The sequence below is a fragment of the Lepidochelys kempii genome, chromosome 1 (assembly GCF_965140265.1).
Source record: "Lepidochelys kempii isolate rLepKem1 chromosome 1, rLepKem1.hap2, whole genome shotgun sequence".
In the NCBI taxonomy this organism is placed as follows: domain Eukaryota; kingdom Metazoa; phylum Chordata; order Testudines; family Cheloniidae; genus Lepidochelys; species Lepidochelys kempii.
Window position 1 is genome coordinate 307,375,155 of NC_133256.1, and position 15,830 is coordinate 307,390,984.

At 44.2% G+C, this 15,830-nt stretch overlaps 1 protein-coding gene across 3 annotated transcripts in view; it reads left to right on the forward strand.

The window, feature by feature from the left end:
* Nucleotides 1–15,830, forward strand: part of KCND2 (potassium voltage-gated channel subfamily D member 2) — a 433,086-nt gene that overhangs the window by 412,897 nt on the left and 4,359 nt on the right. For 2 of the 3 annotated variants that reach the window (XM_073328184.1, XM_073328185.1), the window contains exons 4-7: nt 3,926–4,024; nt 5,664–5,759; nt 7,815–7,874; nt 12,564–12,811. In XM_073328184.1, the coding sequence (XP_073184285.1) occupies nt 3,926–4,024; nt 5,664–5,759; nt 7,815–7,874; nt 12,564–12,811 (503 nt within the window). The remainder of the gene's footprint in view (nt 1–3,925; nt 4,025–5,663; nt 5,760–7,814; nt 7,875–12,563; nt 12,812–15,830) is intronic. The other variant, XM_073328186.1, reaches the window with a different exon arrangement.

A 15,830-nucleotide genomic window follows, 5' to 3' on the forward strand; every position in this document is an offset into this window, starting at 1 on the left:
CCAGTGCCTTCCCGGGACTCGGGGGTCCCAGGAGTCCCTCGGTGCCAGGCCAGGGGGCAGTCTCTCCAGACTTGCCCCATTGCCCAGCAGAGGTAACCCCGAGTCCTTCCCCAAAGAGTAATACACCTGGTACTGGGACCGTTGGTGGGGCACCAAAAAGTACCCATCACGCACTGCCGGCGGCAGTTGAATCTGCATCTGCTGGCAGAATGAGAGGACGTGACGGAGGGTGGGGTCCTTGCAGCCTCGCGGGAGAGGACTGATCACCCCAGGGAAGAAAGGCAAAATGGCAGCATTGGGAAGGAAGGGCAGGTCAGAGGTGAAAACCACCCGTACCCCCAGGTCTTCCACGGGTTCTAGGGGATGTACATGCCCCCATGGCCAGGCTCTTCTCCACCGCCTCCTGGATGGTGGCCTCAGATGCCAGGAAGACAACTACCTTCCTGTACATCTTAGAGGCCGCCAGCAGGGCCATAGGCCCACCACCCTCTTCAGTGCCCGCACATAGGCCTCAACGTGGGGCAAGGCGGGCACCAGGAGGCAGTGGATGCTGTGCTTCCTAGTCAGGGTGGGAAAAGGGCCCTGGCCACCAGGGATGGAACCGGAGGCGGTGGCGGGGTAGATGACAAAGTGAGGGGCCGAGGGACCACTGCCACCTGAGCGTATGCTCTGGGTGCCAGGGGAGGGACACACCCAGAGCTGGTGGAAGGAATGGCAAGGGATAGGGCATGGGGAGCTGTGGCCGACGGCAGGGCTGCGGCAGGGGGGGCAGCCCCTACCACAAGGGTCTTGGCCTTCCGGGTGAGGCTTTTGACCTTTTTCTTCCCCTGGCCCTTTCTGCCGGTCGGGGGGGCTCCCCCAAGAGCAGAGGAGATAGGAGTCATGGCAACAACAGAATCCATACCCGTGCCTGCCGCCGGTACCCGCAGCGGGGGCGATGGCAAGCAGTCTGGCAGCAGCAGTCAAGAGGGAAGCTGCAGGGACAAATGGGAGAGCAGGTGGGGGGAGGCAACAGGGGCAACCCGGGTGGGGGAACCGTTCCACCCACCGTTTCCCCCACCATTCGCAGAGGGGACAGGGATGAGCACAAAAGAGAAGGGGGGGGAAGAGAGAAACGGGAAGGGGTAAAGCCAACTACTCCTCCCACTAAGTGGCAGGCAGGGGAGGAGGGCGGCAAGGAGAGTGGGGGATCGGGGACATTGATCAAGGCAGGAAAAGGGTGGTGGAAATACCGGCTCCTCTGGCTGCACTGGGGAGGGGAGTGATCACAGTATCATAGAGGGGTGCAGTCAACAAAGGGGCTCAAGAGAAAACAGGAAGGGGCACAAGCACATGTGGGGGACATGGGTGCATGGAGCAAGGGGGCTGGACAAGGTGTGGGGGGACAACAAAAGGCGAGGGGAGAAAGGAACAGGCTGGAAGCAGACCGGGGTCAGGGTAGGAAACCCACAGGGACCAGCAGCAAGGGCCAGGGCAGAGCAGGCAAAACTAGCAAACACCAAGGGACCTGGGCAGGGTAGGCAAACAAACAGAAACTGCCTGGGGACCTGGGTCGGGAGGCAAAAATAGGCAGCAGGGATTGTGCGGGCGGGGCAGGCAACACCGGGAAAGGGGGCAAACTGCTGGGAGGAGGCCTATGGGCAAAGCAGAGGGTGGGGGAAGTCCACCTGCCAAAAGCAGCAGAGGAAGGGAGGGCAAGTCCAAGGGGACGGGAAAGGCATGTGCACTTGTGGTTCAAAAGCCCTTGCTCAGTGTTGCCAAAGCCAGGTGGATAAAGGCCAGGTGAGCAGCCAAGTCCAGGAGTGGAGAGCAGTCAAAATGGTGAGCAGAGGTAATGAGGGGGGGGTGGCAGCGGTGGTGGTGAGGGGGTACATGGACTAGGGGGAGGGCTCCACATCTCTTCACCCCGCCCCTCCCGCACAACAAGAATCACCACCATGGGAGTAAAGATGTTAAAGTCACTCAGTCCTGTGAAAAACCCCCTCCACAATGTCCTGCAGTAGCTCCAGGTGTACCACGCTCTGCAACTCCTCTTCCTCCTCCTCACACCAGCAGCAAGCTCCACAGCAGCAAACAGCCAGCTGAGAGAGACCTCACAGATGGTAGCAGGATCCCTCACTCCTTCTCTGGGGAGCAGGCCAGCAGGACTCCCCAAGGAGCAGCAGCAACCAGCTGGTGAGGTAGCCGGGGGTGGGTCTGGCCCAGACAACAGCTGAAGAGGGTGCTCTGTGCCTAGAAACAGCAGCTCCACGCCCACAAGAGAGTGATAGAAGACAGGCATATTAGCCCTAGAATCAGAGGTGAATGTAAGCCAGTACAGTCCAGTACAGCTTCCCCAGGCTGGCGATTTAAAGGGCCCGGGGCTCCCTGCACGGCCAGAGCCCCAGGGCCTTTAAATCGCGTCCCGAGCCCCGCTGCCAGAGCCCTGGAGTAGGGCGGCAGGGCTCCTTCAGTGATTTAAAGGGCCTGGAGCTCTGCTGCGGTAGTGACCGCTGGAGCCCTGGGCCCTTTAAATTGCCCCTGAGCCCCGGGGCTCCCAGCCACCTCTGCAGCTAGAAGCTCTGGGGGTGATTTAAAGACCCCAGGTCTCCTAGTAGCAGCCGGAGCCCTGGGATCTTTAAATCTTGATTTAAAGGGCGCAGGTATTTAAAGGCCCTGCCTTTTCCGATTGAGGCCACGTCCCCACTCAGGACTCCAGCATACCGGTAAGTCCTTTAAGTTACTTTCACCCCTGCCTAGAATGGTAAAGACCCTTGTCCCCAGGAGCTGAAAACAGCTTATCTCAGGTCAACAAGGGACTCCCGAATCCAATTAAGGATCTTTAAAAAAACCTTTTTCTGGTGAGAGAGAATGAGGAGAGATGGAAGATAAGCTGCAGGAGGAGGAAAAGGTTTCTCCTAGATGTAAGGCTGCTCTCTTCCCTATAGGGGAAGCAAACATGCTAACAGACTGTTTGGGGAAGGACTGGAACCCAGAGGTCAGCATAATGAGGCAATACCCCCCAGGGAAAGGTCTTCTCTTTTTGTTTGGCTGAAAAGTACTTCTTGGCCTACTCTGAGGCCCACCTTGTCAATATTGAAGAATAAAAACTCTCCAGAGTGGGACTGATTTGCTCCAGGTGTACCCCGCCCCCCCTCCACCCCCCAGCCCTCCCAGAGAGAAAACTGCTGAGCCGGGTGAGGTAAAGGAGGTGCCTTGCCACACTACACAAACAAGAGCTCATCTGGCCCATCCTCTCTCAACAATTTGTTGTTTAAAATTTCAAGAGAATGCTCAGACTGGGACAAGTCGTGATTCGTATTAAGTATCTTTATACAAGTAGGCATAAACAAGATGTAACAAACACCTTGTAGCAAGTAGAATGCTTTAGAAAGGTCTGTCAGGAACTCAGGAATCTAGCTTTTCCATGTACTGGCGCCTTTCTCTCTCATTGTTATACATATGTTTCTCTGAAAATTAGAATGCTCTGAGGAACTATGGAGGCTCTTCATGGCTCATAGCAGCTGAAATGTTCTCTTGGACCATAGACGTTTCTGTTGAGGAACTTTTCCTTGAAGGATTAGGAATGACATAAATTGAGATGGAAGCAATATTCCTGACCTTCAAGACAGATATAGAGGTGACATGATCACTGCCACAGACAAAGGAAAATATAACTTGCCTAATATTGTGAGAATATTTATAATCATTTATCCAAATCATTGTTCCAATTGGCTGATTCATGGAAAGAAACAAAAGCTGCTAGCTAATTTGCAGTTTAACAGGGAAAACACTCTTGATTTGTTGCCTGAATGACCATCACTTTAGTGATTATGACATCAGTATTCATAAACAGCAGATTCCAGTTAGCTGCTTTCTATAAACAGACTAATGGATACAATAAGTAGAAGTGCCACCATTTCTTTTTGTCTCCTCCTTTGCACAGAAAGCCAGACTTGCTAGAATTCGAGCAGCAAAGAGTGGGACTGCTAATGCTTACATGCAGAGCAAACGAAATGGCTTACTGAGTAACCAGCTTCACCAGGTAATATACTTATGTAATCCAGCTCCAGAATAGCTACTTAATAATAGCACAGCAGCCATTTATTCTATTTATCATCGGGACTAGTCAATCTGACTCGATAAGTAATACTATCAATAGAAGTAGGTTAAAGAAGGACAAACTGAACAACTATTATTGTTTAAGCAAGATTACAGGATTGGATGACAGTATATAAAATAACAAAGGAGGGGATGGTTCACAAACTCTGGACTGAAATACATCCCAAATTTAAACTGAAGTTTGGTTCAAATCAAAAATCCATAGTTATCACCATCTCTCTGAGCCAAACCAAGACACTGCCTCTGGGCACCCTGAGATTTTGGGAAAATGTTGATCTAGATCTGATATTTATGGTCTGAGAAATAACATTTTAACTGCAAAGGTGCTCAAGCAACTAAATATAAATCTGGATTTTATACATCCCAAAGTTTGGAGTGTTGGGACCTAAAGGACATTTTATGCCCATCTCTAAGTTCGACATTTGATATAGTCCCATTTTCATCCCGATTTAGTTTAGTGCCCTCTAGTGAATAATGATGAAAGCATTTAATAAATCAGGAAATGTTTTCTACATAATTCTTCATTCTGTGTCTGTAACATCTGCTGTACACTTTCTGAACTCAGCGGGTTGGGATCAGTCAGTGACGTGATTTTTTTTGTATAAAGGGTTTTACCACAAATTCTTCAGCATTATTAAACAATCTCAAGAGGAAATAAGACAACTATATGCAATTTCTTTTTTAAAAAGGCCGATACACAGGGGAAAATGTTTTACCGTCAGTTAGATTTATGACCATTTAAGTGTGTGCTGATTTTACACTCAGCACCTTAACATGATGATTACATCTGTAGGTTGCATTGTTCTAACTATACACAAAAGGCCACCCAGTTCTGGGCACCACACTTTAGAAATGATGTGGATAAATTGGAGAGAGTCTGGAGGAGAGCAACAAAAATGACAAAAAGCTTAGCAAGCCTGAGCTACGAGGAAAAGTTATAAAAACTGGGAACGTTTAGTCTTGAGAATAGAAGACTGAAAGGGAACCTGGTAACAGTCTTCAAATATGTTAAGGGCTGTTATAAAGAGGTCAGTGATCAATTGTTCTCCATGTCCAGTGAAGATGGAACACAGAAGTAAAGGGGTTAATCTGCATCAAGGGAGATTTAGGTTAGACATTAGGGAAAACTTTCTAAGGGTAGTCAAGCTCTGAAATAGGCTTCCAAGGATGGTTGTAGAATCCCCTTCACTGGAGATTTTTAAGAATAAATTGGACAAACACCTGTCAGGGATAGTCTAGGTTTACTTGGGCCTACTATAGGCCAGGGGCTGGACTTGATGACCTCTTGAGGTCCCTTCCAGCCCTACAATTTTATGATTCTGTGGAAATGCTGAGGTATGGGACATTCAGGAAGGGTTGCAAGGAAAGGAGAGAAAATATTTTGATTAATAAACAAAAAAGTCATCATGCTCAAACTGATTTATTTTATACCATGTAGTTTTTCCCTGATAAAGCACTGCAGATATGCTGCAGTATACACCCTGAGTCTGTTTTCATCCAATATTTGGCTGAGAGACTTTTGTTCACAAATGAAAATAATAGAGAATTCTATGTATTTACAGTCCACCAAGGAGGAAGAACAGAACTTTCTTAGCAAATCTGGCTCTTCCTTTGAAACACAGCACCACCACCTGCTTCACTGTCTGGAAAAAACCACGGTAAGAAAATGGAATCAGTTTCTTCTGTAAACCTAATTTTTGTTTTGTAGTAGCTCATTTATACTAATTCCTCATGGTACAGTCCTTATCCAGGACCAAAGGCTATTTTATAGATTGGGCTGATTTAGAAATTTTCTAGTTTATTTTCATGCAATGTACATAGTAACATTTAAAGATCATAGGTTGGATCCTCAACTGACATCAGGACATTAACCTTAATGGGGCACCCCAATAGCACCAGTTGAGGATCTTGATTTATATATATTTATACAGAGAGAGAGAGTTGAGTTTATGATTTGCATGTTTACTCACTTTGCTACCGTAAAGTTTCTAGGACTCCAACCTCCAGTCCTTACTCATGCAAAATTCCCAATTCAGGCAAAGCCTGAGCAAGGATTGAAGTTCTGGGTCCTCAGGTCAATCTTATGAGTTGCTGAGCACTTCCTGTGATATGGGCACTCACCTTCTATTTAAGTGAGTGCAAGTTGAGAGTACTCACCGTCTTATTCTGCAACTTCAACTTCATCCTCTGAATTGAGATACAGGTTGTCAAGGTTCCTTCCTCACTCTGAACTCTAGGGTACAGATGTGGGGATCTGCATGAAAACCTCCTAAGCTTACTTTTACCAGCTTAGGTTAAAACTTCCCCAAGGTACAAACTATTTTACCTTTTGCCCTGGACTTTTGCTGCCACCACCAAACGTCTAACACTGGTTACTAAGAACGAGTCCGTTTGGAAACGTCTTTCCCCCCAAAATCCTCCCAAATCTTACACCCCCTTTCCTGGGGAAGGTTTGATAAGAATCCTCACCAATTTGCATAGGTGACCACAGACGCAAACCCTTGGATCTTAAGAACAATGAAAAAGCATTCAGTTTCTTAAAAGAAGAATTTTAATAGAAGAAAAAGTAAAAAGAATCACCTCTGTAAAATCAGGATGGTAAATACCTTACAGGGTAATTAGATTCAAAACATAGAGAATCCCTCTAGGCAAAACCTTAAGTTACAAAAAGACACAAAACCAGGAATATCCATTCCATTCAGCACAGCTTATTTCCTCAGCCATTTAAAGAAATCAGAATCTAACGCATATCTAGCTAGATTACTTACTAAGTTCTAAGACTCCATTCCTGTTCTGTCCCCGGCAAAAGAATCACACAGCCAGAGAGAGAGACTTTGGTTCTCCCTCCCCCCAGCTTTTGAAAGTATCTTGTCTCCTCATTGGTCATTTTGGTCAGGTGCCAGCGAGGTTTATCCTAGCTTCTTAACCCTTTACAGGTGAAAGGGTTTTTCCTCTGGCCAGGAGGGATTTTAAAGGTGTTTACCCTTCCCTTTATATTTATGACACAGGTGTAGCGCTACAGAATCGTTTAGCCTCAGCTCTGACACTTAGCCCCTTACAGGAATAAGTGATATAATTCCCAGCCACCAAAACACACTTGCTTTGGTTAAAAACTTCCAAGCACTCAAAAACAGATGATTGAGTGCAGGTGTCTACTGCTTAATATCTGGATAACTATACAGTCATCATGAATGTTAAATTAAAACATAATTACACGTCAGTAATATTAATAAGAATGAGGTGTAGGCACCAAGTGGTTAAGGCACTTGACTGCAATCCTGAATGTTGTGGGTTGGAATCTCACTTGATCTCACACTGAGAGATCACCTCAAGTTCACCCAGCTGCAAAATGGGTACCTCTAAGTTAGGGAAGTCCAACGCAGTCGGATATGATGCTAGCCATACCACTCCCTTGTTTATCTTATGGCTGTGTTAGCCTGATGAGCCATATTGACTTTGAATATTAACAAGCCATATGTTTCATTCACAGATAAAATATTTCTGGCCAGAAATGTCACAAAGGCATTTCTGTTACCTGATCATTATTGTTTTTACATCATTTCCTGTTTATTATTTCCTAAGGAACCTAAGGACATGAAGAATAATTATATTGAGTGTAACCTTTGTAAATGTAATAAGTTCACATTGGGAAATGGTAAAATAATCTATATTTGTCCTTGTATTTTCTCTCCTGTCACCATATTGCCATGTAGGGTTTATCTTATGTTGTGGATGATCCCATCTTATCAATAAGCTGTTCAACACCATTTAAGGTACAATTTACAAATTTAGCTCTGATTTTATCAAATGTAGATGCACCTAACTAATTCTCTGGCAGTGACCATCAGTATATACAATACTTTGCCATTTCCTAACAAAGAGTTTAGATCATGTTGACCAGACATGGACCCAAATTCCAGATTCAAATACTCAAATTTTAGGTGCTGAAAATCAGAATTGGGATCAGAATTTTGTGGCTGGTGCCCATCTCTGTGGTTGACATGTTACAGACTAAATGTATGAAGGTGCATTACAGCAGAAAAAAATCAGAGATTGTCTATATGTGCACAGGCATCATGTCTCATCGTTCGGAAATTTAGTAAGCTATGTTAAATTTCCTTCATACATTGCTCAATGCTCATCATATTCATGGAATCACAAGGTTAGAGAATCATGCATTTGATTTTCATGAATCAAAGGTTTCCAAAAAAATCTTGGGGTCCATTTCCCCCCCAAAAATGTAACAGGTTATGACATATGTGACTAACTTTCAAGATGAAAATTGCCAAGTGGCATTTTCTAGTCATTGTATAACTTCTCTGTGAGGTATGGACACACGGCACAAAGTTTCAATGTTTTGTCTTAGCTTTATTGTTTAATGTTGGACTTTTATTAAAAAACACAGCGCTGCATCTGCTGTATTCAAAACAGAAAGTATATGCAGCAGCTTTTCTTATTGCTCCTGTTCAAGTGAGAGCATAACAATTTCTCCATTACACACGTTATTAAATTAAAATACAACTTATGTACGTGTATAACGTCATATTTTTATTTTCACAGCCTGTTTATTCAATTGCCTTGTAATTAACATGGTCCAGTTGTTGTTTGTCATTTAGTTACTTATGTGTCATCTTTCAGGTGCTTATGCTTTCTACATGCTGTCTTTTTTAATATTCTTATCTGATTTAAAGTATAGCATAAACTGTCTAGCTTTAAATGTCTATTACAAAGGACTCGCCTGACAACCTATCTCCCCTACTACAGTTTTAACCTTTTGGAACACTTTTGAGGCATACCATGGTAGAACTATGGGCATATCTACACTACAGTCTAAGTCGATCTTACTTACATCGCTATGGGGTGTGAAAAAGCCTCCCTTCCCCCGAGCAATGTAAGTATCATGCTGTCCACACCGGCGCTATGTTGGCAGGAGATGCTCTCCTGCCGACATAGCTTACGCTTCTCGTCAAGATGGAGTAATTATGCTGATGGGAGAGCACTCCTCTGTTGTCACAGCATATCTTCACCTGAGGGGCTACAGTAGCACAGCTTCATCAGTGCAGCTACACCGCTGTAGCGCTGTAGTGTAGACTTGCCCTCAGTCATAGCCGTCTGCTTTGGGCATTGCTTTCCACTTGAACTTTACAAATGAATTCGCAAACTTTCACCTTAGCAACAGGCCTGGTCCAACTCTCAGAAAACTGAATAGAAAGACTCCCATTCACTTGGATGGGACTTGGATCAGGCCCGGAAGCTCTTCCATCTCCCCAAGTTATTCATGATGAAAAACTTGATCCTTTTTTTTCTTTTTTAACAGTGGCTCTTCAAAAAATGTATAGTACAAGCCTGGTCTTATTTTATGGAATTATACATGACATTTATTTACTTTTCAACAATTTTTTTGAGAGACAAGGTGGGTGAGGAAATATCTTTTATTAGACCAACTTCTGTTGGTGAGACAGACAAGTTTTCGAGCTTACACAAAGCTTTTCTTCAGATCTGGGAAACTAACTCAGTGTCACTGCTAAATACAAGGTTTGAAAAGATATGCTATACTATCTGTTCAAACCTTGTATTTAGCAGTGACACTGAGTTTTTTCCCCAAAACCTGAAGAAGAGCTCTGTGTAAACTCGAAAGCTTATCTCACTAGCAGAAGTGGGTGCAATCACCCACCTTGTCTCGCTAACATCCTGGGACCAGCATTGCTTCAATAACACTGCATACAACAATTTTCTTGGCTGTTGAGTCCTACCTCCCAGATATGTGCACACCTACAACACACACAGGTAATTGCTTAGGAGCAGGGGTATATATTCTATTTGTAACTGATCAATTGATGAAGTCAGATGGCCAGATCATGCCTTCCCAAAAGTTAAGTGAGAAAATGCAAATTTGAGAATCTTCATCTCAAGGGATGAGGAGTGTTGGTTATTCACGGTGGAGATAAAACTAGCCACACACCTTCTAAGCCTCCCTTCCTTCTTTGAAGACAGCGGACACTAGCCACAAGAGGGTTTATGCAGAAGGACTTCTTCAGCATCAGACAGAGGCCACTTTGGCTCTTCTACCCTCTTTCCAACATTTTTAGGCCATTGAGCCTTTCATCTCTTTTCATCTTCTCTGAGAAGTGCAGTGGATGCCAAGTTATGGCCTGTAGCTTTCTTCTTTGAAATTACTTTTGTAATGGCAACACTTGTATTCAGAGAGGTATTTTATAGGATATCTTTTCAGCTAATATACAACAGTTAATTTACAGCTCACAGAAGAAATCTGGACTTCTTAAATTTTAATTATTTTAGGCTTGAATTCCCAAATGCAGATTTTAAATCCAAATATGTCAAAGTTCATTGTATGACAATAAATGAATATATTCCATATGCTAGACACTTGACATGTATAATTCAATATATTTGTTTGAGCCATTATATAATTTAAAAATATCTCCAGTCTATATTAAAAGTTCACTCAGCATCACTCGTTAATAGACTATGCTAATTGAATTCTGTTTGATAGCTCCATAATAGCTTCAGGAAGCACAAAACTGTTTTATGTTGGAAAACTACCAGAGATCTTGGCAAACATACTGGACGCCCCTATACATAACCTGAAGACAGTTATTAAGTAATTTCTCTCTCTGCATCCCATATCCAGACTCTAATTGCATTTGGAGTCTTGTTTATGAACATAAACTGTGTAAAGTCAATTTTCAAGGAAGTTACACAAGCAGTTCTGTCTCCTTGTGTCACTTGAAATCATTATTCTTTTACACCATTTCCTTCAACACAAGATGACACCTGACTGTTAAATGAGTCAAGGAAGGGAAAAGGGAGAGCAAATAGCAATGGTATGCTGAACAAGTTATTTCCAGTTGTACCAAACATTCAGCTGCCTTAGGAAATTAGTGTGCTGGTGCTCACTTTGCTGATGAATGTGTACGTACTTTCTTCTACGTATGCGATGTTTCTTATGGAAAACATGAATGTATTCACAGAGTACCTATTGGCATCTGAATGACATTCCATGTTAGTAGAGCCTTCTTTAGGGAAGGAAATAGTTTTCCTTATCCTAGGGCTTGTACACACTAGCGCGTACTTTGGTATAACGTAAGTTGCTCGGGGTGTGGAAAAGCCTCTCCCCCTCCCCCGAGTGACGTAAATTAAACTGGTATGGACAGCGCTGTGTCAGCGGGAAATGCTCTCCTGATGACATAGCTACCGCTGCTGGGGGAGGTGGACGAATTATGGCAATGGAAGAGTTCTCTCCCCTCGGCATAGAGTATCTGCCCTAGCATTGGTACAACTATGCCACTGTAGCGATTCCAGTGCAGGCTAGCCCCTAGTAAACGAAAATGCAGAGAACCAACCAAATTGAAGTCAGTGGGGTTATGTGGAGTGCAAGCCAGTGTTTCCCAACCCAGTGTCAAAGCATCCGCAGTTGGGAATGTGGAAACAGAAGTTGTCTCAAACAATCCAAAACAATGGTATTATAAGCATCAGCATCCTGCTGTCCATTTTGTCTTGGGATTCTACCTTAAGACTACTGCATTTATTCTTACAGTGCATATTCCTTTTATTGAAAACCACGCCACCACTGTAGCCTTCTTGCAGTGCAGAGAAACTGTGGCAGTCGCAATTTTGTGAGTCGAGCTTCATAATCACATACTAAGTGTCAAAGTACAATGGCTATTTCTGTACTTGGAATTTCCATAGGACACGCACTATGATGTGCCTATAGGATTTCTGTCTATGTGGGGATTAAGCAAAGAGCCCGTGAATAAATACTATTTCACTGAATTAAAGGCTTTGTCTTATGAACTAATTTAGATATATCAAGCTATTATAACTGGCAATAGTAATCTCTGTAGAGAATGTTTGGTATTTATTTTAGCTTCTTCTCTAACGGAAACTACAGTTAAGGTTGCATTTTACTTTTTGATAAATACAGGCTTATTCCTGGATCATGCAATGTATTGTTTCAAATCATGGTTTCACACTTTTATTTTAAGACAACATTTTACAGACTGATACAAAAATTAAAGTCAGTATTATTTTACTATATTTAAACATAATCATGATGCTGTTTCTCCCATTTAGCGCATTTATATTTATATAAGCAGAATTGAAAGAGCCTGGAAAATGTTTCTAAATTTTTTCATAGATTACACAATAGCCTCTAGTAAGAATATCTGAGTAATGTTTTGCCATCCTACAAAAGATTTTGCATTAACTTTTTGAAAAGTGAAGTTAATGGTTTGGTAATTTTGACTTTGTACTGACACTTTTAATATATTCAATCCATCCTGATATGGGTTGAACATTGCAATCCTTGTCATTTTCCCATATTCTGGTTGTGTAAAAGTAACACAGTGGATTTTGACAATCAGCATCATGAATGTTTTCAATTATAATCCTATCTTTTTTCTGTGTGTGCTTTTACCATGTATTGGATTGCTCTGGACCAGAATCACGAGTTTGTGGATGAACACATCTATGAAGACAGCTGCATGGAGGTATCCACAGTCAATCGATCCTCAAGCCACAGCCCCTCTCTCTCTTCCCAACAAGGTGTTACCAGCACTTGTTGCTCAAGACGACATAAAAAGACTTTCCGCATCCCAAACACCAATATAACTGGCAGCCGCCCAGGCAGCATACAAGAACTTAGTACCATTCAGATCAGATGTGTGGAGAGAACATCTCCATCTAACAGGTATTTTAGTTTTAACAACAATCTGAGATGCAATGCTATGGCAAACCTTTGCTCAGTAAGGAAGAAGTATAGATTGTGGTCTAAGTGGGACGGTGTTATTTGATGCAAATTCAAAATAAGTAAGCCGCGTTCCTTAGTAATAATGGACAAGTGGCTGACCTGTCTAACGAGCACTTATTTTTTTGAGTCTTATTGGGTAGCGGTTCTTAAGCCACACAAGTCTTGAAATGGCAGATCGAGGTAAACAGTTTGTCCTAATATGAGCCCAGAGCCTGAGAGGCTTTGACCTGCAACTGCCATTGGGATTTGATCCTTGTTTAACAAATGCTTATGCAAACCACAGAAAAAATATTGTAATATTTATTATTTGTATTGCAATAGCACCTAGAGACCCCAGCTGAAATTGGTACCCTGGTGTTCCACATCTTGTACAAACACATGATAAGAAACAGTCTCTACCTGGAAGAGTGTACAATTCAATTATACAAGACTGAAAAAGGGGAGAGTATTATTATTCCTATTTTTAGATGGGGTACAGAGACACAAGAAGACTGTGACATTGTGAAGTTCACACAGAAAGTCTGTGACAAAGCTGAGGCTTGAAATGAGATCTCCTGAGTCCCAGTCCAGTTCCCTAGTCTGAAGACAATCCGTCCTCTCTAAAAATATATAATGAATGAGAAAAATATAATCCCTGGCTAGGGGAGTTATTGGAAAAATTTGAAAACATCAGGAAAGTCATGCTAGACTTAAAAATGTTTGTATGTTGAACTGAAATATACCTCTATTTTAAAAAAGGCATAGTTTACAGCACAGGTTGCTATAGAGATTCAGCCTTGTTGAGTGAAATTTTGAATAGTTGGCAGGTGAAAAATTCACTGCCATAAGCAGCTCAGCAGCTCCTTGACTTGCAGTGGAGGTAATTTTTTCTGTCATTCCTCAAAGGAGGTGGCGGGGGACATACTCCTGGAGATTTAATCACATGACCTAATATTTAATTAAAGATTAATCTTTAATTCTTGGAGACTCCAGGACAATCCTGGATGGTTGGCAACAGTATGTGGAACCAGCATCCATGGCCCAGGTATTTCATGAATAATTCTGTCTGGCTCTGACCTGTCCTCTGCTGGGTGACTTTCCAGCACACCCTTCCACTCACAGCATGAACAGAGAAGAATGAAAAGCAACAATACACATGTACAGATAGGAGTAAATCTCACAATTCAATGAATTTAACTGTTTCTCTTACTGCTTAGGAACCACCCCCTAGAACAAATATACAGGCCACCCAGCAGTGCAGCGTGCACATGAATCCAACCTCAGGTGCATGTCTAAACTGATAATTGTGACGACAAAACACTGAGTCACTGCTCATGTGATCATATAACTAATAGACAGATAGTAGGTCAGTAGCCCACAAAGTCTGGCACAAAGAGCAAGGGACTGGGACTTTTGTTCTGTTACTGACTTGCTGTGTGACTTTAGATAAGTCACTTAACCTTGCCAGGTGTCACGTTCCCTCAGCTGTGGCCCAGATATACTTCCACCCCCCACCCCAACCTCCTTGATGGACAAAGAAAGCGTTATATGCAATGGAACTGTTACTTTCTAGTGTGCAGGAGGGGGAAGGGAGGAAGCAGGGGCTTGCGCAAAGCTTAAGGTGGGGGAGAAGGCTCTGCATCACTGGACAGTGCAGATTGGAAGAGGAGGGTCTGGAGCACAGGAAAGAAAGGCCAAAGGCATGCCCAATGGAGCAACTACTACACAACTCGTGAGCACTAAGCTAGAGGGTGTCCAGGATCCTAGCTATTGTTACAACCCATGCGGCTGTAATGGTGACTTTGCAGCTGCTCTGCATGAGGTCTTTGAGGTGGACAGATTCCTTCATCCCAGTCCTTCCCCATCTATCTTACCATTCATATTTGTGAGCTAGCTATTGTTAGTTGGCCCATATTGTTCCAGTCAAGTAACCAGTTACTGGCTGCCATATTGAGATGCCAGCTGAGCTAATGAATGTCACCGCCTTCTCCTACTCCGCCCAACAAGGGCAGAAAACTTGCATTTCTCTGCCCTACCTGACCCTGGTTTCCTTCCACCCTCACCACTCTTCCTTAGACACAGAGCTGGTGAGTCACAATTGTGCCCAGCAGCATGAAAGCACTGTTGGTTGTACCTCTTGAAGCAGTAATAGGTGGCGGTGGTTGGGACATAGGCCCCAGAGACGGTGGGGGGAGGGGTGCGAAGGGGCCATTGCCTTCCCTTACTTTTCAAGACCTGGCTGAGAGGGTGCATGCTGCAGCCTGGCCCAGCTGGCCAGCCAACACCAAGGTCCCACTCCATGTTGTGGTGGTAGCTGGGCCCTCCCCTGCCAAAACTGCAGCTCCTCTTGGTACCAGGGACTGGCTGGATCCAGGCAGTGGGATGGCACCTTCATCCAGGGGCCTTGGTCAGGCCAGGAGGGAGGGTAAGGTTTGGAGCCCCTGGCTCCCCATCTCCAGGAGGGATGGGCTGGTGGTGGGGAGCGCTTGGCCCCCACACTTTTGCACGTGTGGGTTGGTGACAAACTGGAACAGACATCTACACTGCCAAGAAAAACCCATAGCTGGCCCCTGCCACCTGACTCAAGCTCATGGGGCTTGGGCTGTTGGGCTCTTTCATTGCAGTGTAGACTTCCAGGCTCAGATTGCTGTCTGAGCTGTGGGACCCTCCCAGCTCACAGGGTCCTAGAGTCTGGGCTCCAGCGGAGCCCAGAAATCTAAACTGCAATGAAACAGCCCCGCGTCCTGTGTCAGATGGCACGAGCCAGTCGTGGGTGTCTAACCACAGTGTAGACATACATAGGGAGTCAGCACAGGCCAGGGGATAGGGGTGGGACTCAGGCAAGGCTATTTTTAGAACTACATTTGAAATTGCTGATGTCTGTCTTTTATGAAACGGCAATGTAGCGTCAAGGCCTTGTAGGTCAGTGCACCTAGCAATATTAACGCTATTGGTAACACCTAATGTGGGTCTCATTTGT